The sequence below is a fragment of the Podarcis filfolensis genome (genome assembly GCF_964270895.1).
Source record: "Podarcis filfolensis genome assembly, chromosome: 9".
Classification (NCBI taxonomy): Eukaryota; Metazoa; Chordata; class Lepidosauria; order Squamata; family Lacertidae; genus Podarcis; species Podarcis filfolensis.
In genome coordinates, this window is record NC_139610.1 from 36,554,628 (window position 1) to 36,580,733 (window position 26,106).

Below are 26,106 nucleotides of genomic sequence, written 5' to 3' on the forward strand. Positions count from 1 at the left end.
GAGTACATGCAGTTGACATTAACAGTTCAGACACATCTCCAGAGTTGGACTAGTTTTACATAAATAGAAGAGGGAAAGAAGAAAACAAGCAGCTTAGAAAAAGGAGGAACACACACATTTTGACTATTACCAAGAATTATTTGTGGAAAAACATTCCTCAAAAATACTGGCTAATGTGAACTGTTTCTGCTTTGTGCTATTTAAATTCCTTTTAAAACCATTATCATATTCCTTTGAAATTTAAACAGAAATAAAAGATTTGGCAGACAAATTCCACTCAGGTCAGCTATGCCTTCATCCCTATAAAAGTGATTTCTCTTTGTGCAAGTTACATAAGTAGATGAGCACCACCATTTGCCTGTATCCTACAGATGTTACTCAACAGTTGCTTTTTCTCTCCAGAACTCCAGTGGTACAGAGAATAAACTCAGCTGCTATAGAAACACTTTCATAGAAGCTTCCGGTTTACACTCACACTGATGTAAAAAGTGGCTATTGAAGACTTATGGTGAACAAGGTTCTCCAAATTGTGAGGATAGCCAGTGTCTGTGCACTGTCTACATGCTAATTTATTAAAAGGTTCTAATAACATGGAAAGTGACACTTTGCAACTACCAAGGGAAGAGGGAGCATAAATGTAAGAGGTACTGCTGTGCATTTTATGGGAAATAGAACTTGAGTACTCCATGAGCAAAGGAACAAAGTACATGGTACCTAACCCCCTTCACTTTACAATAAGCTCTGCCCCATAATTCCATCCTTCAAGCAAACCTTAAAGATAGTCTTAACAGAAAGATTGAGATGCTGTGTTTTTTAAGTTATGAAATTTAAACTGTATTAATCACTGCTCTAAGGCTGCAACTCTATGCATACTTACCTAGAAGACAGTCCCACTGAACTCAGCAAGACTTACTTTTAAGTAAGCATGCCTAAGATTATGCCTTTAATTGCTGTTTTTATCACATACTGTCTTATTGTGTTATAATGCAAGAACATTATTATTTTAGCATTTTAAACCACTTTGGGAAGTGTTTGACTCAAAGGCTATATAGGATTTCACCAAATAAATAAAATGTGGTCTCACTAAAGAAAGAGCATGTGTGTAACACATTTCCTTCCTCATTCACAGCAGGTACATTTTTGGATGTCAGTCCCTAATGAGCAATATGCACACCTCAAGCAGAATGCCTTTCATTCCCACTCCCTTTTCATATTTAACAGATGAGGCAACCAATTATCTAAAGATAGCACAAGGTCAGCTCTAGCTGATGCAGTGCAGAACATGCTTCATATATAAATGTAGAAAATCCAAGCTTCTGAATCCTACACAACTATAAATTTCACAACTATAAATTCAAAACCAAGCACTAGATAGCTACAAAATAACATTAACTGATTCCAAATAGCTTTACCATTAGCTCCCCAAAATTAATTACTGACCAATCAAAGCAGTAATACTGTCCAAATGCAGAAAAGTTGCAAGAGTAAAGGGATACGTTTTGCACACAAGGATTAAACTCAGATCAGATGCTGAACACAATCTCAGAATGGCTTTTCTACCCTATCCAAGTTAACTGCCAGACCCACTATACAGGAATGGAAAAACAGGTTCTGTTGTATAGAAACTTCTTTCCACCTACCTTCTCAACAATAATACACACAGATAAAAGAATTGTATGCAGTACAAGGAAGCTTAAATAAATAACCTGGCAAAATAACAGGCAAAATTTGTTTGAGCATCTGATTGGTGTGGCTTCCAAGACTAAGTAAATGGTACACATTCTGGCACTCCACCATGTTACAGTCTTTGATCAAACAGACCCCTAGGTGTAAGCAAAATGTACTTCCACCTGCAAAGGGGATCTCCAATTTCTACTGGGAAATAAGGAACATGAAACGTTTCTTTAGTTAAAGGAATGACTAACAACTTTGTGTATACTTTTAAAAGAACCTAATAGAGAGGCACATGGTATGTGCACTTTTGTTTGCTTTTTTCAATTGAGTACTGTATTACTAATATTGGATATTAATGCAATGAAAATCACAACCAAAAACAGTCTTGATGGGAACTTCTGAGGAGAAAACCATAATACTAGCAGAACAATTTTCTGCAACCTCATTCACTTGAAAATATTTGTTGAAACTTAATACAATGTAACAGCAAGAAAGTAAAAATAAATTGTATAAGTTCGGTGAGATCTTCAGGTAACTGAAAACAGGAAGTGTTGGGCAACTTTTAAGTACAATGCTCAAAACACTTTATCCATCAGCATAGTTAGTCATGCAAGTTTACCAACAATTATCTTCACCTTCTTTTCCTACATTTGTTGATTTGTATCTATTTAAGTTCTCTTGTTGTCAGCACTTCCGGTAAATGAAGTGTTTCAAAATCATCACAACAGATAGCCAACTCAAACCACAAAGTATGATTGTATACAACTGTTAAAATACCATGAGCAGCTAATAATTGAGAGCAGTCTTTTGAGGTCCTCTCCATTTTGTAACCAGGGACCATGCCACTAAAAACGTTATTACCATTCAAAGCTTAAAAGTCCAAACATTTTAATACATAAGATTTTATTATGTACACCACAAAGAGAGTCAGATGCTTTATCAAAAGCACATTTTATTTCAGTACTCACGTGTGACACACTTTTATGCATGCTTAAAAACTGAGATACGCTCTCCCCCCCCTGCCCCCGCAAACTGAAATTCTTCCATGTTTTTCCTGCTGAAAAGGCTGAAGTTAGCAGGTGCGCTGGAATAGGTGGAACAAAGGGGTCAGTGTTCCAAAACCCTGAGAACTACTCATGGCTTGAACATTTGTGTCAATTAAGAGTTTCTTGCATGAAAGGATTTTAATTCAGCAAGTTCAAAAGCCTATGTCATAACATAACCAGCTCACAAAATTGAATCTAGAGAGTAATTGCTGCCTTCTTAATTCTACTAGCTCAATATAGTAAGAGAGATCTTGACAACTTTACTAGCAAGAACCAACCTACAGTAAATACAGCATGGCTGCCAAAAAAACAGTTTCCTCAGGGCACATTCTCCCCTTTCCCTTTGTGATGTAATGTCATCACATACGTATTTCCCAATTCCTTCCACCTAATAATGTGGAGCAGTGAACGCAATATGAAAAACATGACATAATCACTTTGAGAACTTTACCAAAGGCTTCTCCACATCTGAACATTATTTAGCTCTTAATGCACTTTTCTCTCATTCGCATTAGACCAGAGTAGTCCACATTCATACAAAACTGAATTTGTTTTCCTGTTCATACCAGCAGGCATTCCCTTTTATGTTTGCCCCTGTCTTCTAATTTGTTGGTTCTATTATGTTGATTACCTACAGGGCTTGTGCACAGACAACTGCATGGACCTTATTTAAAACATCCCCACCAAGGAAGTATGCAAAAGCACAGTCAAGCAACTGTAAATTCTCAGCACACACAAATTTGCAGTTTCCTGGTTTTGTGCAAATTTGAGGGATCAAAATATATGCTAGCTACTGTGTACAGTACTGCACTGGAAGCAGTTATGAGAAGGAACAGGGAAAAAATGAAAGCATTGGACAAGTACTGGGCACAGAAAGTGATGACTGATCCACCCACACTGAAGCAAATAATCTGTGACCCCATGTGGAACATTCTAGAGCCCAATTTTCCCCATCTTATTATATTATCCCATTACTGGGCAAACTCAAATATACAGGGGGAAAACATTAAGATTCGTGTTGTTTGAGGGTAAAATAATATGGACCACACATGTTAAATGGGAATACAAACAACTGCAAATATACAACTCTGTGTGTACAAACTACAATTCTAATTACTTTGGAGCTGTTAGATCAAGGATTGAGGTTGAATCCTGACAAGACAAAAGTACTGTTCTTGGGGGACAGGGGGCAGGCTGGTGTGGAGGACTCCCTGGTCCTTAATGGAGTAATTGTGCCCCTGAAGGACCATGTGCACAGCCAGGGAGTCATTTTGGACTCACAGCTGTCCATGGAGGCGCAGGTTAATTCTGTGTCCAGGGAAGCTGTCTACCAGCTCCATCTGGTACGCAGGCTGAGACCCTACCTGCCCGCAGACTGTCTTGCCAGAGTGGTACATGATCTAGTTATCTCCCACTTGGACTACTGCCATGCACTCTATGTGGGGCTACCTTTGAAGGTAACTCAGAAACTGCAATTAATCCAGAATGCGGCAGCTAGACTGGTGACTGGGAGTGGCCACCAAGACAATATAACACCGGTCCTGAGAGATCTGCATTGGCTCCCAGTACGTTTCCGAGCACAATTCAAAGTGTTGGTTCTGATCTTTAAAGTCCTAAACAGCCTCGGTCCTGTATACCTGAAGGAGCGTCTCCACCCCCATCGTCCAGCCCGGACACCGAGGTCCAACACCGAGGGACTTCTGGCAGTTCCCTCGCTGCGAGAAGTGAGGTTACAGGGAACCAGGCAGAGGGCCTTCTCGGTAGTGGCGCCTGCCCTGTGGAACGCCCTCCCAGCAGATGTCAAGGCAATAAGCAACTATTTTACTTTTAAAAGACAACTGAAGGCAGCCCTGTTTAGGGAGGTTTTTAATGTTTGATGCTGTATTGTGTTTTTGATATTTGGTTGGAGGCCGCCCAGAGTGGCTGGGGAAGCCCAGCCAGATGGGTGGGGTATAAATAATAAATTATTATTATTATTATTATTATTATTATTATTATTATTATTATCCTTTTAAAAACCAGGATAACTAGAGTATAAAACTCTAGAGTATCAAGTCTGTGGTAAACATCTCAGTGATTGGGATGATGTGCCAACCAATAATGTCAATCTACTAACATTGTTAGTCCTTTACTTTTATCCTATACATTCTTTATTCATTAAAGAAGTACTGAATGCAAGATAATTTCATTTTACTTCAAGTTTTAGCCTACAAGGCCACAAATGTAGTGATCTGCCAAGAACAAGAAAACCAGGGCGGCAGCAGTCCCCAATAACCTTTCAGAAACTGGTATTTCTTGCCTGTATTTTCAACTTTATTTTTAAATAAAAAATGCCTACAAATTAAGGAACTAGCAATGGTTTTTAAACTCATCAGGATTTGAATCCCAACATATGCTCTTGAAATTTACTTCAAATACGTGAAATTTATGACAGAAAGAATGTGTGGAAATTGTGCCACTGAATAAAGTAAGACTTCCTTCCAGGTAGCCCCACAAAGAACGAAGTAATATATTTGAACAAAATAGGCATCACTGCATTCATTTTGGTAAGTCGTTTATCATTTACTTTCTAAATAGTAAATAAACCAGAAGTGTGCATGCACATGAAAGCTCATACCAATAACTAACTTTGTTGGTCTCTAAGGTGGTACTGGAAGGATATTTATTTATTTATTTATTTATTTATTTATTTTATTTTGCTTCAAACTGAGTAAACTGAACACGTAAAATTATCAAAAGGATTATGTGAGAGAATATTTATTTCTATAAAGGTGACCTACAGCCCCAATCCATATATATTTTGATTTCATTACCATTTCAAGGCTTTTCTGAATCAGCTTACAACTTTCTACTTTATAGTTCCACCAGGTTCTACCAACTAGAATAAAAGTATTCCTACAGTCAAAGAGCTATTTCAGGTTTTAAAATGGAACATTCCAACACACCCTGAGTTCTTGAAAGGGACAAAAAGATGACTTACATTTTTAACAGTCCAATTCTATGTACAATAAGCCCACAACTTACGTGGGGGTTAAATTGTGGGGATCGCACCTACAGCCCAAATCGTGTACAGTCAAAACACATTGGGTTCAATGGCAGGTGGGATCGCCAAAGTCTTTTTCCTGGACTCCCACCCCCTTTTCTTTCTTTAAAAAAAATTATTATTATTTTGACAAAGCTGAATGCACACAAGTTAAATGAGCGCAAGTTGTGGGCTTACTGTATGTCTACTCTAAAGTAAGTACAATTGTCAGCATGCTATATTACATCATAACTCTTTTTGCCAAAACATAAATGAACATATGTTCATCAACCATTGCTTATCTATCTCCTGCTTTCATTTGCTCCATTGAAACACACTATGGACACAAATCATTTCCCTTCAGATGTAGCACTCAAATGCAGATGATTTCCACAGTATAGCTGAAGTCCTCCCCACTATACATACACATAAGCAGTTATATGGGCCATTAGGGGAGAACAGTAGACCTTGGAACACTTGCCACATCCTATTCAGCATTCTCCCTCTATTTGGTGGATGGAGAAGCAAAATGGTGGGTTGGATGGAAAGATGGTAGGTGTGCACTGGCCCTACTATTCTCACTGTCACGCTGCCTGTCTGAACACAGGTAGAGGAGAAAACAGATCTTGTAAGTCTAACAGGATTCCTCTGCATGTGAGAGTGCATTGTATCCACCGTGGACTAGATTATGTCTGAAATTTCCAAGATATATTCAGGGTTAAAATGTGATTTCTAAATTGTTAAAATACACACATACACATTAGGGGGAAATACACCTATGGGGGAATGAAAAGATACACATAGGGGCATCTTCCACATGTTTTGCCTTCATCATTAATACTTTATATGCCACATCCTGCTCACAATCCTGGCCTGACATCTTGTTAGTCATGCTGCAGTGGCACAAAGGTTAGGAGCCTCTTATCCCCATTAATTTCAGGACTGACAATTTAGCCATATTTAAACACTGAGCCTGTTCAGTTTGTACCAACCAGTGATAAAAGGCAAAATATAAATCTGGTTGAAAGGTTTCTCTATAAAACCAGTATGAAATGAACAGACTCAGATATCTGAACTTAGGTAAACCATCTGAACTTAAGTAAACCAAGAACTTAGTTGGCTGTCTTAAAGATGCACTGAAATAGTCTTACAGTGCAATCCTATGCATGTCAATTTATGAAACTTAATCCAGGTAAGTGTACATAGACTGTAGCATTAGAGGCACCTACTGAGACAGTGCAAGATTGAAAAGAAATAACTGAAATAACTCTGTAGTTATGCAAGAGAAAGTTTAATATTGAAATAGCAAGTGAAATCACAATAAGGGTAAAGTATCATCCTTTATTCAGTTGGTAAAATCCAAAACAAAATGACCAAAATGTTTCCAGTGTTGCCAACCAAGTGCATTCCCTTCAGTCTGAATTTTTCTTTTAAACTAATATAAAAGGCCAACTGGGGCCTTACTGATATAAGCTACCTTTTAAAGCATGTTGCTACAGTGTTTTCAGTCTGCAGATACTTAACGGTTGCAGTGCTAATGCAGTCCTGGTGTTCTGGATTTAGCTTTCTGCACCATTTATGTTGGCCCTATCTCTACACTAAAGCTATTTTTTTTACTGTGTCACTTCTTTCCTTTTAAAAAAATATATATGGCAGCAAGACAATAAAATAAAGTTCACTTTATTTGGCACAGAACACAGTTACCCTAGCCTAATGGACTAGATGATGCTGAAATCCAGCCAATTTTCTTGCTGCTGACCAACAGTTTTCCTTTCCTATCATTCCAATATGCAGGTCAGAGGCCCATTAATAAAAATGCAGCTTTTCCTGGGCCTTACTACACACAACCAGAACCCCAGGGAACTGTGTAAATATAAAAAAAAAAATTTCTTCCAGTAGCACCTTAAAGACCAACTAAGTTAGTTCTTGGTATGAGCTTTCGTGTGCATGCACACTTCTTCAGATACACTGAAACAGAAGTTCAGTGTTTCTTCTGTTTCAGTGTATCTGAAGAAGTGCATGCACACGAAAGCTCATACCAAGAACTAACTTAGTTGGTCTTTAAGGTGCTACTGGAAGAAAAAAAATTTTTTTGTTTTGACTATGGCAGACCAACACGGCTACCTATCTGTAACTGTGTAAATATAGTCACAGTTAAAAGGTCAAGCAAGGACATAAGAACATTCCACTAAAGCAAGATAGTAAAAACCAGTAACAACATTCATCAAAAAAGAAAACAACTAAGATATGGTTTGACTCACATCCAAACCATAAATACCAGATGTATGTATGTGTGTGTGTGTGTATGTATGTATTCGTGTGTGTGTGTGTGTGTGTGTGTGCGCGCGCACACACACACGAGCATGCGCATGTCTGTGTACTCCCATTGTTCTAGGTGCATTTTGTGACAGGGAATTTCATTAGCACGAGCAGAATGGAAGGAAAAGAGGACCTTTTTCTGCCTTCCCACTTCCAGCTACTCTCTGAAGACTGGAGAAGAGACCCTCTTAAGAATATTTGGGGGGGGGGGAGATTAGACCATGTGAAAAGTGAACATAATATTTTAGCTGCAGTTCATTCATTTTCAGCTCTGGATTCTTGCTATTAAAAAAGTGTACTTAGACATTTCGTTGTTGCGCCCATAATCTAGGTTTAAGGTGTCATTTAGCTCCTAGCTTTCATATCAGAGTTTCTGACACTGCCTAGTGCAACTTGTTAATGGTAAGGGTTTAAGGGTGAGTCATCTCAAAATCAATTAATTGGATTTGTGCACAATTTAAAACTTTTGCCTAAAAAGGACCCCAGAATTGCCCAACAATCATGGAAATGGATGGCAATACATGGCAATACAGACCCCTTAGGAAGCAAGACAGATGGCACTAACTCCAACAAGCAAACTAACACCATAAAGCATTAGCTATTGAGTCAAGGCTATACAGAGGGATCAGGTTTGTGTTAAAAAAAAAAAGCTTATTTATCTTTTAACAATTGGCACTAATAACCCATACAGTCACTGTTCCAAATCAGACAGAATCTGTTCACAGCTTAGCACAACCTTAAAAGGGTTATCCTATCAAAATGTACTCTATGAGCCTCATCTTCCAATTCAGATCCTGTTTACCAAGAGCTAATAATCTGACAAAGAAACCAAGCCAATTCCTGACATTCCACAGAACCAGGCCAGAAATGAAATGTACAGATGGATAAAAAAGAAAAACACTTATCACATTGCTGGAGAAGTTCATTGCATTTTTGAGCAACATACATCTGCCAGAAGTACCACAAAGCACTGTGGATTAATAAAAATATGGCAAAAACAGTAAGGAAAGAAAGCAGATGAAATAAATGATTTGTTCTTTCAAGTTAGGATGTGAAGCATCCTAAACAACAAGCTTTCGTGCATGACATTATAAAATATGCCCCAAAAAGTATTTTATCTAAATGTTCTCTTCCTAGGCAGAATCACTGGCATACTTTACAATGGGTATCTTAAGCACCACATGCAAAGGAGACTACAGGTTATTGCACCATTATCTCATAGCAATCACAAGCCAATACACCAAATGATATATCTCAGTTCCTTTACAGCAGAGCTCAAAACCCTTACCACAATAAACAAATCTCAACGCCACTACACCCTAACATTTTAATAAGTGTTGAACTTAGCTTGTTCATTAAAGGTTGTTTTGTTTTTTAGCATAGCTATTCAGAAAGCAATGTTGTGGAAATCCAATATCCAAACTGGGAGGGGAGAGATTTTAAACCACAGTGCTAACTGCCCTCTGCCCGCCCCCCCTGCAAGATTAGGTATGAAGCTATCAACCTACTGAAATGAATGCTCAAGTCAAACTTAGCAGCAGAGAAGGGTGAAAGACTAAATTAAGCATCCATCTTAATACTAGCAACCATCTAAGGGGTTACAATGCTGGTGGAGATAGGGGGAGGGGAGCCTAGTGATAGTGTTGTGAATGAATGAGAGAAGCTTTTCTTCCCGTAAGTAGAAAAGGGATTAGAGATATCTGAAAACAGCAGATTAGCTGATGTATCTCTCTGTGTAGACAAGAGAAGGAATCTAAAGTAACTCAGTTGTTTGGAGAAGGAGGGGGGCGTTTGGGAAAAACATACACACTTTTCTAAGAGCCAGAGAATGCCATTCAATTGTAACTACATTGACCAAGCAGGCGGGCTGTGTGTGTGTGTGTGTGTGTGTGTGTGATGATACCCACCCGTCACCCTTACAATCACTTAACATCACAGCTCTGTTGACATAGGTGGCTATGACATTTTTTAAAATAAAGGAACACGGAGTGAACTCGCCGCCCGCGATTGTGCCAACAGAGACATTATATTCGATGCATTATATCTCATTTATGGGGCATTGGGAACTCATACTGAGAAGAGCTCCCTATATGTGTAGGCCGAGCTGGCGTGGGGAAACGCAGGGGAAAAGAGGGGTTGTTTATGGCTGGGCTCTCCTCTCGACGACAGACAGATAAATTATCCCCAAATGAGATACATGGCGAGGGTGGTGGGGGTGAGGAGAGAGAGAGAGAAGAGTGGGGAATACTGTATTGCAAGACCAGCAAGAGGAGATTGAGGTGAATTTCGGGGGGAAGCTGCTCGGGGGTGGAGAAATACCTGGGGGCTCCTGTCGGCCGGGTTTTTCATGACCGCCTGGCGGAAGTTGTTATCCACGTAGGACGCCATCTCGCCCCTTCTCTGCTCCGGGCCGAACGAGGCGCCCCGGCCCCTCCGCTCGTCTCCTGCCGCTCACCAGCGCCTATTCCTGGCCCCGAGGCGAGGCGGGCTTCTCAGAGCCCCCAGCGGCGGGCGCCGAGAGGGAGTTGGGGGAGAGAGGCGGCTCCCGCTGGCCGCCCGTCACTCACTCGGGCCGCCGCTCTTTCCTCCTCGGCGGCGGCGGCGACCAGCCCCTCGGCCTCAACAGCGCCGCCGCCCGGTCGGGGCCTGTTGCCGGCAGCAGCAGCAGCAGCGACTCCCAGTTCCGCCTCTGCCGGGCTGCCCGGCACTGTCTTCGGCGTCCTCGCCGCCGCCGCGGTCGTCGTCTTCGCCCTGCTTCTCCCACCTCAGCCGCCGCCGCATCCCCTCAGGCGGCGGGGCGGGAAAGGGGCCGCCGCGTCCTGGCCGCGCTCGGGCTCCGTCTCCGGCCTGGGGAGGGAGGGAGGGAAGGGGCGGCGGAGCTGTGCCTGAGGGGAAGCAGAAGGAGGAGTGTTGTGGTCGGGCAGGCCGAGGCTCACGGCGGGAGCGGCCTCCAGCGCTCGCTCGCGCTTTGTGCTGCTGCAACCATGGTGAGGAGACGGAAGGAGGGAGCAGCGCCCGGCCACACCGGCAGCAGCGGCGGCGGCGGCGAAGACGACGAGGAGGAGGAGCCGCACCGCCTCAGGTTCCCGCCCCTCGAGCCCTGCTGGTCTCCTCAGCCGCAATGCAAAGCGCCGCCGCTCTCCTCGCAGCGGGGTTCAGGCCGCGCTGCCACAAAAGACTCCGGAATGCCTCGCTCCCTCCGAGAGCCGCGCTGCTTCTTATCCCTCTTCCTCGCCTTGTTGTGGTGTTTTGTTTTCTTCGCGCGCTGCCTGGTAGTAACCCCGCTATGGGCAGCCTTGCAGGCGCGAACTTCGCGGGAGGAGTTGGGGAACGCAGCCGCTCTCGCTTGGGGAAGTTTTCGGCAATAAGAAGCCGCTTTCCAGCTTCATTCCGCGGACTGGCAATGGCCCGCTTCACCCGCCACTAGCGCGCGCTGGAAGAGGCGGACCCTTGCGAATGGGTTTCTGAAGAGGTTCTCTAGTTTCTGGCATCAGCGGGAGCCACGTGAGAGCCGCTTTGCAGCCTGTGATAACCCCATTCCGTTGAGATATGTTGCAAAGGTGTTGACAGTGGTCTACTGGTCGGAGAGAAGGGGGGTGTTAGTGCCAGTGTCAGTATGCCAACAATAATGAAGCAGGAGGAAACCTGCGGGATGAAGGCCACCCACATGGTTCCTGGATCGACGAATGTTTCGCCACCCTGCATCAACGTTCAGGGGCAGCATCCTCCCACCTCTTTTAGCTGCACAACAACACTGGGAGGCAAGGCTGAGAGAGAGGGATTGGCACAGGGCCGTCCTCTGACTTCTTCACCCAGTGAGCTGCTTCAGTGAGTGGTTCTGAACCTAGGACCTAATCCAGCAGTCTAAAATCCTATACTGGCTCTCTCAAGTGTTCACACAATGGTAGAGAAAAAACACCAGCAGTGAGGTGTGCAAATGGGACTTATCGTGCCTCTTGCAGGATTTGCCACATGCCTCTCTAAATTCGTGTGTGTGTGTTCTGTGACCATGGCAGTTTCTCCAGTTTGCGCAAAGAGGTTGGCGAACTGTGGGAAATCGGCTGCTGGCATGAACACTGGCTATGTCTTTAGTTGAACTGGTCGAACTAGATCTTACAGGCAGGTAATGGGGAGTTCCCATGTGAAAACAGTCTCAGGAATATATGATATGTTTACAAACAATGAGCTGGAAGGGACCTTGGAGGTCCAACTCTGTGTCTAACTCTTTGCTCAATGCAAAGTCTGCCATGCAAGATGCAATTATAACATCCCTGACCAATGGTCATCCAGTCTCTACTTAAATACCAACAGCAAGAGAGAGCCCAGCACCTCTTAACAGTGGAATAGCACACTTGCCATTAGGAAGCTTCCCCTGCTGCCCTGCAATTTCCACTGTTATGTCTCATGATGCCCAATAGTGAAAGAGAGAGCAAAGTCTGCTCCATGTTCTGCATCATAGTGCTTCATATATTTGAAGACCACTGTGTCCTTAATCTTCTCCAGGATAAACATACTCAGCTCTTATAACTCTTTGTCACAGGACTTTGTTTTTAGACCCATGCTGGTCACTTTCAGCTGTACACATAGCCTTCTTAAAATGTGACCAGAACTGAGCACATGACTTCAGATGTGGTATGACCAGCACACGATAGAGAAGAAATACTGCTCCCCATGATTGGGACACTGCTTTTGATTGTGCAGTCTACTCTTTATTTATTTCGTTTTTTAACTAGAGAGAAAGAAAGAGAGAAAAACACCTGTCACACTACTAGCTCATGTCCAGCTTGTGATCCACTAAGGCACCTAGATCCTTTTCACATGGATAGACCAACTATTTAAAATAAAATGTAGGAGATTGTTCTTCCTGTATGATGTCTTCATGCATGATTTTCCTCATGCCTCCCTAATTCTATAGTGATCCATGACATCCAAATGACCACCTCCTCCTGAGCTAACCATTGTTCTTCAGACCCTGAGATGAAGCCTATCCTTGGTTTATACCACCAGAAACCTAGCTTATAGCTTATTAGCATTTACCTTCTGAAACTTAGTTCTGCAAATCCCTTTATTATGCCTCAACATCTGTACAAGTTCCTAAATGTGCAAATAAGGCATATGCTCTCTTTTGTTTTGGCAAAACTATTTTGGCTGCCCTACATCAACTGCACCACCTCAATCAGTGAAGCTAGAATGCATTACCGTGCCCTTCCCTAACTTTCAAAGGAGGTTTTCTTTGTGGCATCTATGACTGGTGCTCTTTGAAAGCAATTCCAAAGCCTTGTTGGATAAACAGGTTGCTTATAAACCTCTTGATAAAAAAAAAAAAGAAATCATCCAAACGGTGTACTGATAAAATTCTAGGTAAAACTTGGCTAAAATCCATGAAAACAAATAGTCACAAAACCATAATTAAATCAATAAAAATTTAAAACAAATAGCACTTACCTTTATAGCGTGCTTTAGAGGTGTTCAGAGTGCTTCACATTCATTATCCTGTAATCCTTACAAAAGCTTTGTAAGATAGGTTTATAAAGTTTATTACCTTTATATTGCATATGCAGGAGAAGGAAGTGCTAAGCCTAAGAAAGAGTGACTTGTTTCAAGTGAGTGCATGGTAGAGGCAAAATTCCAAGTAAGTATTTCCTAGTTTGTCAATCATCTCTTAGTTGGCTATCCTATATTAACTATAATCATGCTACTCATGCAGTTTTCTGAGTTGTTGTTGGCATCTGTATGTCTCGAAAGACAATGAAAGAGTGTGCCATAGGGGGTAAAGTCAAATCATTGGAGAGTTACAGTGCCTGCTGTGGCTGTAGAGACCAATATGGGAGAGACATGCTTTATTGCAGCTGGGGTAGATGAAGACGTCTGGTTTTGCTGATGCAGATGCACCATGGTTATTTAGGCTTATGACTAACAGCAGTAAAAGATAACAATATATTGCATGTGAGGAGATACAACAAAAGCAATAATAAAACAACAGGCTCTGTGCACTAGATATGGGACCCAAAATCTGCAGGGCAAATAGTATGTTGGGCCCATATTTTGAGGGAGGGGGAGAGTGAGAGAGTATGTCATTCTCTTGGCATAGCTACTTTTCTCACTTCCCCCCAAGTTCGCCCACAGCTGACAAATGTCCTTGCAGGAGAGCAAAAGCAAATTTATAATACAATTTAACACCTCATTTTGTATTATGTAATGGATTTTGCTTGTATTAAATTGCTTAAACACTTACATTTGTGCTTGCCATAGCACTGCACATTACCATAGATGCTTAAATAGTAATTACATTTGTTGCAGCAACACTTCTAAGCAAGGTGCAAGTCTGTTAACTGCACTTGCTTCCCATAAACAATTTGTACTTTTTATGCCCTGGCCTGTTACAGAAACAGTCTGTAATGTTAAGGAAGCGCATAACAATCACTTGCTGGTAGTCTAGCACTAGTGCAAGTTAATATGTAATAATAAGTAAAAGATATGTAGGAAATACGGTTTTGAAAAGATGGTCCTTAATTGGCCGGCTCAGTTTCTCCATACGAAATCTTTATCCCATTGCATACATAGAAAAATAAAGTTTAGTATGATATCCAAGTCCAAAGTTTACAAAAACCTCTGGCTTCCAAGGCTACTGCAAAAAAAAATTCTGTGCATGAGGGACAAGGTGGTGAGGGTTTGCTGTAAGAGATCACAGCTGCCTAACCCACCAGTGCTGCCAAGTGCAAGCTAGGAGTGAGTGGGTAGGGGAAACACAGCACAGGCGTGGAAAGCAGATGGTCTCAAGTAAATCCAAGCTCTGTTATCCGAGGCTCACCCCAGGCCTTTGCCTCAGAATCACCTTCTAATATGGCCATCTCTCTCCTCCATACAGCCTCTCCACTATATATTTAATGCCTCTTCTACTTCTTTCTTCCGTTAACATATATCTAGTCTGAACTGAACAGGTTCCAAGCTCCAGCTTTAGGGCTTTAAAAGTAAGCATCAGCACTTTGCATTAGGCTTGGAAGTGAACGAGGAATCAGCCAAGCTCTTTTAAACCTGGCAAGCTGTGATCTGAAGGAATTTTACCAGTTAAAAATACAGGGAGCAATATTCTTAACTGGAGCTTCTGAGCCATCTTCAAAGGCAGCCCCACATAAAGTACATCATAATCTAACCAAGAGGTTATTGTAGATTACTCTGGATAGAGTACAGTATAAAGGTAAAGGTAAAGGTAAAGGTAAAGGTACCCCTGCCCGTACGGGCCAGTCTTGCCAGACTCTAGGGTTGTGCGCTCATCTCACTCTATAGGCCAGGAGCCAGCGCTGTCCGCAGACACTTCCGGGTCACATGGCCAGCGTGACAAGCTGCATCGTTTTTTCTTTTTCTTCAGCAGTCTTATGAAAGATGTCCTGGGAAGAAGAAGGGAAACAAAGGCCAGAACCATCTTGGCAGGCGGGCTGAAGAGAGAATAGGAGAGATGCCTTGGGCTCCAGGGCTGTACTCCTGTGGGGAACAAGACCCTATTGAGATGACCATGCTACTTTTGTAACAGTATAAAGGCTGGGTGCAACCTCTGTTTTCATTATGTTTCCAGTTCATTGCAATAAAACTATGCATTTGCAACACAAAGGAGCTCTAAAGTGGAAGCAGTTGTTTATTTTATTTTTATTGTTTATTAGTCACGTCTTCAGAAAAAAAACTCAAAGTGACTTACAAAAAAACTTTTAAAAACAAGTGTAAACAAGTTAAAGAGTGCAGCAGCAGCAACAGCTGTTCAAGCTACTCTGTCACTACCTAAGATATATGCGTTCTTTAGGATCAGAGTTGCATTCTGGTTTGTTATTAGGTTTTTCTTTTCTTTCTTTTCAGGCTGAGCTTTGAGCAACATTCACCTGATGATCTGTTGCCTCTCAATTTTTCTCCCTCAATTACTCCATAGTTTTCTTATTTCCCACCAACAGCCTAAAACAGATATGGCATTCCCTTATTGATATTCATTACATTAAAAAAAATCTTGTTTCCGCCTCCAAAAGTAATTCACAACAAAACTAGATAACAGTATGATAATAAAGTATAAAATGCAGTACTGGAGAGAAGTGTAGAGCTAGCTTAGTCTTCATTCAGATATAATACCAACTGGAAGCTGAACAATACTTAACTATAAAACACCAGGTTTATTTTATGTGGAATCTCTAGTAAAATTTCATTCCTCATTTTCATAGTCCGTGCTGGAGTCAGTAGCAGGCTGTTAGTTCCACAGCTAATTTTTCAGTTGAAGAATCACAGAACATTTATAGTTTCACATCAAGATTACACAAGATGAATGAGGATATGGCAACTGACATGTGGCACCAGTTATTTAAAGAAGTCAACTGAATCATAATTAGGTCAAAATGGGTAGGACAGCCTTCCCCAACCTGGTACCTTCCAGCTATTTTGGACTCCAACTCCCATTAGCTGGGCTTTAATGCAGCTGGGTTTTAATCCTTCTGCAAAAGTGTGCCATCCCCTGTAACCATATACCGTATGCTTGAAAAGAATGTGATTCCTTCTGCATAAGGCCACATACAAAGCACTTACGGCAATATATTTATTATAAATTCATGTGACCTAACTAAGTTAAGGTTACCAGATTTTTTTCAATGAATCCAGGGACACTTTTCAACTTCAATGGATTCTGTATGGGGACTGATTTGTAAATCTGGGGACTGTCTCCGGGAAATGGGGACGTCTGGTAACATTAAACTAAATGCTCTGGCAAAAGATAATTCTAGTTTAAGAATTGTATCTACTGGTATGTACAGTGGTACCTCGGGTTACATACGCTTCAGGTTACAGACTCCGCTAATCCAGAAATAGTACCTCAGGTTAAGAACTTTGCTTCAGGATGAGAACAGAAATTGGGCAGCGGCAGCACGGCAGCAGCGGGAGGCCCCATTAGCTAAAGTGGTGCTTCAGGTTAAGAAAAGTTTCAGGTTAAGAACAGACCTCCAGCACGAATTAAGTACGTAACCAGAGGTACCACTGTATTTCATTTCTAAACCATCTATCAGTACAGACCCTTGAATCAATTTCAGTTGTGATTTTATCATTGTATAACCACATTTCCCCAAATAACTATAGCCTGATATTTTTATGCTAGCATACAGTACATAGGGGAATGTTGGCCTGTTGTTGTCACATACCAGTAATAGAGATACACAGAACTGAAAAGTGCAGTTTAGGTGGAAGTCCTTTTTAAAATCTTTTTTGTACAATGGGTTGTGTGTCATTTTTCCTTTTTCCTTTCATTCAGCATTTCACAATGGAGAGCCAGACAGTTATTAAACTTCAAGAGAAAAAAACAATGGCTATTGAAATGAAATTTTACAAATGCTGAACTTCATTAAACATAAAGGCATTTATTTTCTCAAAAGAGTGATGACATTTAATCATTTCCATTACTTACTGTTGATTACCAGTAGCTGAATCTGTTCCCTTCATAAGCTCATGAAAGGAGTAAGAATGATGGAAACCAAACTGGACAGAAGAAAAACACTACAGAAAGTCCAGATACAATTGAAGTTAATGGAAAAGTCACCAAAGGTACTGATGAATGTGGAGTTAAACATTTTCAAACTAGCAGCCCATTACTCCTACTAGTAGAGCCTTAGAACTTTTAGTTTTCATTGTTTTAAAAATATGAGACTTGAAGTTGCTTGGCCATTTTTCCAATTCAGAAAATCTGTCTGCAAACTTTTCCTGAATAATTGGCAGAGTCCTCACATGGGTACAGGGTCACTTCTCTCCCCATCTGTTACTCCAACCCCCCATCCCAACTTGCTCACATACACATATGCAGGAAAAAAGGGATAGAGCTACACACACACACTTTTCCATGAGGTCTGGGTAAAAGATGGATCCAGAATTAACATGAATCCTCTTGAATTTGCATGATTTTTACGTAGGATTCCCCCAAACCACCATCAAATTAAAATTAAAATTTGTAGCTCTAGAGGTCCAACACTTGCCAGGGAAGCAGTGTCACAAAAATGTTGATCCAAAATACTTTTCTTTTTTGTTGAATGCCAGCAAAACCACCAGTAATTCGCAGAACACACCTGCGGACACAAAGGTGCCATATGATTTCATTGTGGTTTGAGGGGTATCATCGTAAAAAAAGAACGACAAACCATAACAATCCAGTCCAATTATTCATTTTATGTGCCATAGTGGTACCACAAATGCCAGATCCATTATTTTTATGGTTCAGAGTCTGGAAATAGATGTGATCCATTATTTAATGGTGGCTTTGGGGGTCCTGCATTAAAACTATGCAAATTCAAAAGCTTTCAGTTACGCGTGTGTGTGAGAGAGAGAGGGAGAGAGAGAGTCTTCTTTCACTGACTTTCCTCTGTGCCCACTCTTTCCGCTGCTTTCTTTACCCCAAGGCTTCCCCCCCCCAAATATCACTCTTCATTGCCTCCCACATTGCATTTATCAGGCAGTGCACAGTCCCATTTTAAAAACATTTTATGGGCCATTAGGCAAACTTCAAAGTGAAGTGCTAGCAAGACTCCAGCTGACTACCATCTTTATTTCCAAAATAATGCCTTTGGGCCTACACTGGGGCCAGCGGCATTCTGGAGAAATGAATAGGCCAAACAGCTAGAGCCTCACCAGGACTTTGCTTTGAAGCAAGCCTAGCTGCCTGGAATTTTTAAAAATTAAAATCTTGGGTCAAAGGCCTTGTGGGCACATATAGAGATCTTTATGCCTCCCATTAAGGAAGGCAGGTATAGAAGCGAATCATCAGAATATAACTTCCCACTTTATTAAATGAAGGCCCTATTTTTCTCGTTTCTTCAGTAGTGCTTTTAGAATCAATTCCACTGATCTGGTTGGTGCAAGACACCTGCATACTGTACTTTGAGGAAGTGCTCCCTTCCTCAGAACCTGACCTAGAGAGCACCTGTGACACCCATCTAACCCACAATATCTTCCTCAGAGTGAGGCCAGAGGTGGGCAGACCAGAGAGTCTCACATTGGCCCTTAGCCACTTTTTGAAGTACCAAATGCTACAGGCACAAAAGCAGTGATGGTGGGTGGCAGTGGTATCAGCCATGGGGATGGATAAGGGCATGTGATTCATTGTCCCACATTATCTGCCACTTAAGCCATGTAGGTCATAATATGGCCAGATCTAAGCTCAAGGTGATAAGCAGATGGAAAATGTTACATTAAGATCTTTGTCCATGCCTTTTTTTCTTGGATCACCCAATGAGTAGTGACCAACAGGATCTTGTATTTTCCACGTCCTTCTTGGATACAAACATACAGAACCAATTGCAACCTATCTTTTTCCATGTGGGTACTGGCCAACACAGTACAAGAGAATTTCTGATGGGTGTTCTCTTAGGTAAGAGTGTTATGGCATCTTAAGAGCTATGAGTGACAGCAGCCAAAAGGGAAGGCATGTGGATGGAGGAGCTGAAAGTCAAGCCAGTGCCCATGAAGTCTTTAGCCAGTTGATTCACCACTTTTATGACTTCTTTGAATAAGCGAGGAAATATAAAAAAGTGAAACTATAACAGTTTGCCATATACAGTACAACAAAACAGAGGTTTTTGGTTGTGCAAAGAGTCTTTGGCTTCTTTGAGATTTTTTCAATATATTTACTTTCCAGGAGTCATAAGGTAAAGGTAAAGGGACCCCTGACCATTAGGTCCAGTCGCGGATGACTCTGGGGTTGCGGTGCTCATCTTGCTTTATTGGCCGAGGGAGCTGGCGTACAGCTTCCGGGTCATGTGGCCAGCATGACTAAGCCGCTTCTGGCGAACCAGAGCAGTGCACGGAAACTCCGTTTACCTTCCGGCTGAAGTGGTACCTATTTATCTACTTGCACTTTGATGTGCTTTCGAACTGCTGGGTTGGCAGGAGCAGGGACCGAGCAACGGGAGCTCACCCCGTTGCAGGGATTCGAACTGCCGACCTTCTGATTGGCAAGTCCTAGGCTCTGTGGTTTAACCCACAGCGCATAGGGTGCACCAATAAATTATCCTAAACTAAAAGCACAGGGGGATCTAAATGTAAGTTTTGTCATCAGGCTCAATACAGCTTGCATCTATGTAGACATAGGACTGAGCTGTAAGTCTTTACTATAGAAGAGCATTATGAGCATTTCAGTGAATACTCATAAAATCTTGCTAATCAGAACTGGTTTTCAAAGATGCTCCTTACAAATGTGCTAAAAGCCAATAATGATAATCCAGTACTATAGTTCTATGAATGAAACAGGTGCTATCTATGCTGAATATCCTATTAACAATGAACAGAGCATCTCCATGACAACGGTGGGCTATTTAAGTTTCTGCAAACTACTCCCTTCTGAAAGTTGACAATGTTCATTGAAACAGTCTCTCTCCTGAACCATTAGGGTTGGAAAATGATGAGTACTATGCGCAGCCACATTCCAAGATATAGTGCTTCAGTCCTTATAATTTTTACTGTAACACACACTTCCAGAGTGTATAAGAGAGAAAGAGTAGAAAAGCAATGAATATGCATGACTGTAAAAACAGAATGCATCGAAGCAAACATGCAGATCTCACCCCCCACACAAAAGCAGATCTGAATGACCCTTTTGCAATATACAGCCACCCTCTAGAAGTTCCCATAGAAAGCTAGGAGAAAAGTCCTTTGGATTTGAAAGGATTTGAGTTAACTACTACTTTCTCCAGGTTTATTGCAGTGTCATGCTTATTAGAATATTTAGCATGTATTTATAACAAATTTCAAGTATTCAAATTACTTCATTTACATTGTGATAGCAATCCTTACCACAATCCTAGAAGGCAAGTCATATTGCTGAAACTACGAGAGCAGTGTTACTTAGTGGGTTCATGATGGATGACAGCTCTGAACTAGAAATTTTCCAGCTCACATCCTACAATTTCTTTGCAAAATAGGTAAGATCAATTGGTGAAAAGCAAATTCCTTGGAATAAAAAGGATTTTTGTTTTTCCAGACATATCAAGATTTTACCAGTTAGAAGTTTGCTAAACATCATTTCAAAATCAATGGGCTGTAGTCAGTGCAAGTCCTACTCAGAGTAGGGCTATTAATTGGGTCTACTCTGAGTAAAGCTCAATTAATGACACCCCCCCATATTTCAAAAGCAGATAATGCATATTTAAAAGAAAATGTGCTTACAAAGTGAGCTTCAGATTGCTCTTTCTGGAAAGCTGATATACCATACTTGCTCAGATTGAATGTTTGTAGTAGGACAATGTTGAATTACACCCATTGAATATAAGAGGGGGATCCAAATTTTATTTCAATTACTTTCACAACCTATGCTTACCGGTAATTTGCAAGAATGCAAACAAATGTTTGAAAACAAACATGAAGACATGGATCTTTCAAGCTGTTCACAACAATAAAGCACACAACACAATCTTCCCAATGCTCCTATTGGCCAGCCTAGGAAGTCTAGGCTCAAGGGGCCTTCAGACAGTGCCAGAAATGGAAAAGAGGGATTCTCAAACATAAATAAGCTTAGTGAGTTCCAAGCCAAGTCTTTGGGACCTGTAGAGTATCTCAGGAAAGGCTGAAGACATAATGGGGTTTCCTCAAACAGGAGCTTTAAAAAAGTAACTGATTCTGTGCCTGAGTCAAAACATTATTATTCCAGACACATAATTTCTTTTGTCAATCAATATCCATTGTTTGCTATACAACTGAACTAGGTTATGACGAAACAGTTCCTTGGAAAGAGTCTTTGGGCTCCACAGATTTGGCATGCTTTGACTGACTCATTTGATTACTATGTACAAAAGCCACTCTCCCATCTTTTCTGTATCTTAGATGCTTTAACAGTATGTTATATATTTTTTGCAATAAACGTATGCAATTTTTGAAAAATCCACGAGTGGTTTTGTTGCTTTAAAAGTAGTGATCCCTTGGTGGAACATTTACCTTGTTTGTGTCTCTTCAACATGTCGTTTTCACCCAAGTCTGTTCAAAGCATATGGCCTAGTGGGTGTGTGGGAATGAATGAATCTCCGCATAGGCTATAGATTTTAAGTAGATCTGTTTGGAATGCCAACCCAAACAACAGAATGATAAATACTGTGAGGTACCAGTTTCATCCACAATTTAAAACTCAGTTAAGAGGGCAAACCAGCCAGACAAGAAAACGTCCACTCCATGCACACACCAGCAGCTGCTCATTGTTCACCTACTAGCCTTTTCCTATAAAGCAGCAAGCATCCCCCCAGAATCCTGGGGATCAGCTCTCATTAAAACCTAATCACTGCCTCATCCCAGCAAAGTTCATTCCATGTAGGTCAAAGCTGTGGTGAACTGTTAAGGCAATCTAAAGCCTTCTGTGGAATTGTTCAAATTGCATCTGACAAGATGATTCTAATGCACTTACTCTCTCTCTGTGTGTGTGTGTGTGTGTTAAATATATATTAGCCAACTTCTGCAGTTGCGGGGTGGGGAAAAGAAGTGTACCTCATGGAAGATCAGGTGATACAACGAGGTCAGTAATACTTCTAGTACAGAATCCTTCACAAGTATTCATGTAGTATGAAGTAATTATTTGGGAATGTTTGGGTTACTTAAGAAAAGTGTGCTTCCTCACATGAGCCAAAATGGCAGCTGTCTTTCCACAATGTACAAAACGTAGTACCTTGGTTATCAAACTTAATCCATTCCGGGAGTCTGTTTGACTCCCGAAATCATTCGAAAACCAACACATGGCTTCCGATTGGCTGCAGGAGCTTCCTGCACTCAATTGGAAGCTGCAGAAGCCGTGCTGGACGTTCAGCTTCTGAAAAATGTTCGCAAACCGGAACTCTTACTTCTGGGTTTGCAGCGTTCAGGAGCGAATTTGTTCGACAACTAAGCCATTCGAGAACCAAGGTACCACTGTAGTAACATAAACTCAATACTAGAAGTCTCCAGCCAACTAATTAGATGTGTATTACAAACCAATACCCACAGTCCCTTGCTTTTCACCTTATTTTGTCTCCCTTCCTTTAACTATCTTATCTCTTGGCCACTGTCCCTAGTACACTTGCCCCTTTCTGGCCTTAAGTATTGTGAGGTTTCTTCATCTTTCCTCCCTCTCGTCCTCTCCACATTCCTCTGTGTACCCATATATCTACATTTTTCTAACATGAAAACACACACACAATTCTGATATATCTGAATTAATGAAGTCATATGGCTATCTCTCGGCTCAGGATTTCTTTGTTTGTGAAAGCCTGCACATTGCTAACTAGTCGCAGATGTCTGGATCTATTGAACAGAAGCAAATGATTCATTTTCCTCATTATTCAATCATTCCAAGATGCATTTAAACATCTGTTATGTAAGTCTTCTCAATGACAGTCCAAAACATCTGATGCATTTTTATCCCAAAATGACAGACTATAGCAAAAATCATGCTTATTTCTGGAACCTATGGGAAATATCACAAAGGTTTCAGTAAAATCAGTTCCAGGTCCATCCTTTGGCGGCTGGAAATCAAAAGAAACAGAAATAAAAATCAATTACTTCAAATGTTACTATGTCTTCCTAAATATTCAGGAGTGGTTTCATAATCTCTCCCCAGAATACTTAATTGTCTGGAAATTGGACACTATTACGTGACTGAAAATGGCATCGATGCAAAAGGAAGAGATTGGCAGTTGCTTCCTTGGTGGAGGAACTCAGATCTTTTGTATCACACATAGTACCACAAGATAGAAAACGTTTCATTTTTACAATGCACAAAGGGCAAAGCAACTCTGCTTACTGCTGCATTGATGGAGCAGCCACTGTATCTTATACATACTCAGACCAGGAGGGGAGGGGAAAAACACACAACCATAACATACAAAAACAACATTAAAATGACAAACATGCCCACAGTGTTCCTGGAAACACCAGCAGTGGCAACCAAATAGAAACTATGCAAGTGATTGCCACCCACACATGGAGCTAATGAACTCCATGTTTGGGTTGGTATAAAGTTCTGCCACTGACAGGGGTGCAGCCATGGATTTAGGTGGTATAAGATACAGCATAAATGTGCTCATCCTCTGTATTGCCCGTATCATAGTGACTGCACCTTGTTTCAGCCATTCTGCCAATGTATCTGGAGGGTTCTGCTGGCACATCTATTATGCCAGTAGCCTATCATAAGTTCCATCATATCCCATAGCCCCTCAGTCAGCACAACTTGCGTATATTAGGACTGCACCCTAAACATCCTAGAACTAGGGCTGCCATACATCCGGAATTTCCCAGACATTTCTGGGATTTCAAAGGCAGAATTGACATCTGGGGGGAATTTCCGAAAGGCAGCTCTTTGTCATGGATCTTAGGCAAGTCAATAAAAAATCACCTTACCAGAACTCACACTGCAGCCTTGAATTTCACTATGGTAGTCATGTCCTATATTATTGGGAAATATTCCATAGTTATGGAATGCTGTCTACAGAATATATCATAAATACATTTGTTGTAACCATCTAGTACTCAAAATTTAACATATTGCAGCTGCTTTGTCAATGGTCTCTTCTTATAATCCAGCTTTGGTCTCAGAAATCCAAGACATTTAACATCACATCATCCAAATGAGCATTCCTCCACCCCATGAAAGCTTTTATTTATTTATTTTAAAAAATTAAGACATCAACAGAAAAGCTCCTGATTTAGACCTGTGCTTTTTATGCTTTTAGAAATTAATAGTAGGGCAGTGGGTGTTGGTGACAGCAAACACGGAAAACAAAGCATTTTAACAATACCTTCAGGCTGTAGTTCCTTCTCCAAAACCATTTTTTTCAAACTTACCTGTCTTATCACTTCAATGAATTTGTTTCAAGTTGTGGCTAATGAAAGGACAGCGGGGTGTGGGGACGGGGAGGCTTGAACATTGCTCAGTCTGGGGAGGAACTTCGTCAGGTGTCAGAACTTAACGCGACTAGTTTGTGCTTGTTCCTTTCTCTCCACCCTTGAGTTGGCCCAGGGTTTGGACCTGGCAACAGTTGGGAGTTTTTAATTCACAGCAGCCAGGCTTTCTCCTACAGAACACAAGAGACTTGGAATCCAGTTTCAGAAGATTCTTTTGAAAGGGATGTATGGGGAAACCCAGCCAGATGGGCAGGGTATAAATTATATATATGTGTGTGTGTGTGTGTGTGTGTATATATATATATATATATATATATATATATATATATATATATATATAATTATTGTTATTATTATTATTAATGTATGTGAAAACTATTTCTGTATCCATTCCTTCTTGCCAGCCTCTTCATTTTAGTACATTAAAATGCATCTTAATCAACTTCCTTCTCCATTCTAATGCAGGGCACATATGTAGGAGTCTCAGGGAAGCAGCTGAGGTTGGGAGTGTCTTTTATAAGCTTTGGTTGATATGCCAGTTACACTTGCTGTTGAAAGATGAAAGACCTGGCAACTGTCATCAGTGTTTTGGTCACTTCCAGACTGGATTATTGTAGTGTTTCCTACAATACCGGTAATCTTTGAAGACGGTCTGGAAACTTAAAGCTTTTGCAGAATGCTAATGTAGAATGCTTGATTACTGACAGGTTGAAGTTGGTGCTCTCATATATATCACCTTTTCTAAAAGATCTGTAACAGACTCCATTAATTTCCAAGCTCAGTTCAAGGACCTGGTTTTAACTTTTAAGCCCCAAATCTCTAAGGAGGTGCCAGTTATCTCAGAGAACACTTTCTCCCCTATAAAACTCCTCGACATTTGAGATTCACCAATGAGGTTCTACCACAGGTTCCATACTTGGCAAGGGATACAAGAAGCAAAAGATTTATTTCCACTGGAGCTTTGGAACACCTTTTCACCTTGACACCTTCTATTTCTCTTGTACAGTACCAGACTGGCCCGACCAAAAGCTTCCCTCTCATGACAAATACCGGGGACGGATGGACTTTAATCAGGTCCACAATGCAGCCGAAAAGGACTTCAAAAATCTTCCCTGTGCATTTTGGTCTTGATTCCTGTCCCCCCCATACTTTTTTTTTAAAAACCCCATTAAGCTATACATT

General features: G+C 41.2%; 1 protein-coding gene and 1 long non-coding RNA gene across 11 annotated transcripts in view; one reads left to right on the forward strand and one right to left on the reverse strand.

Moving 5' to 3' along the window:
* RAPGEF2 (Rap guanine nucleotide exchange factor 2) overlaps nucleotides 1–12,041 on the reverse strand; it is a 160,656-nt gene extending 148,615 nt beyond the window's left edge. For all 10 annotated transcript variants that reach the window (XR_014552130.1, XR_014552131.1, XR_014552132.1 and 7 more), the window contains exon 1: nucleotides 10,381–12,041. Coding sequence is in view for 6 of the 10 variants with exons in the window: in XM_083630985.1 (XP_083487111.1) it covers nucleotides 10,381–10,449 (69 nt within the window). In the remaining 4 variants the exon portion in view is untranslated. The remainder of the gene's footprint in view (nucleotides 1–10,380) is intronic.
* Nucleotides 10,031–15,671, forward strand: LOC310770522. Its single transcript, XR_014552215.1, has 3 exons — nucleotides 10,031–10,340; nucleotides 13,623–13,693; nucleotides 15,431–15,671. It is a non-coding gene; the product is annotated as an uncharacterized lncRNA (long non-coding RNA).
* The last annotated feature ends 10,435 nt before the right edge of the window (nucleotides 15,672–26,106 follow it).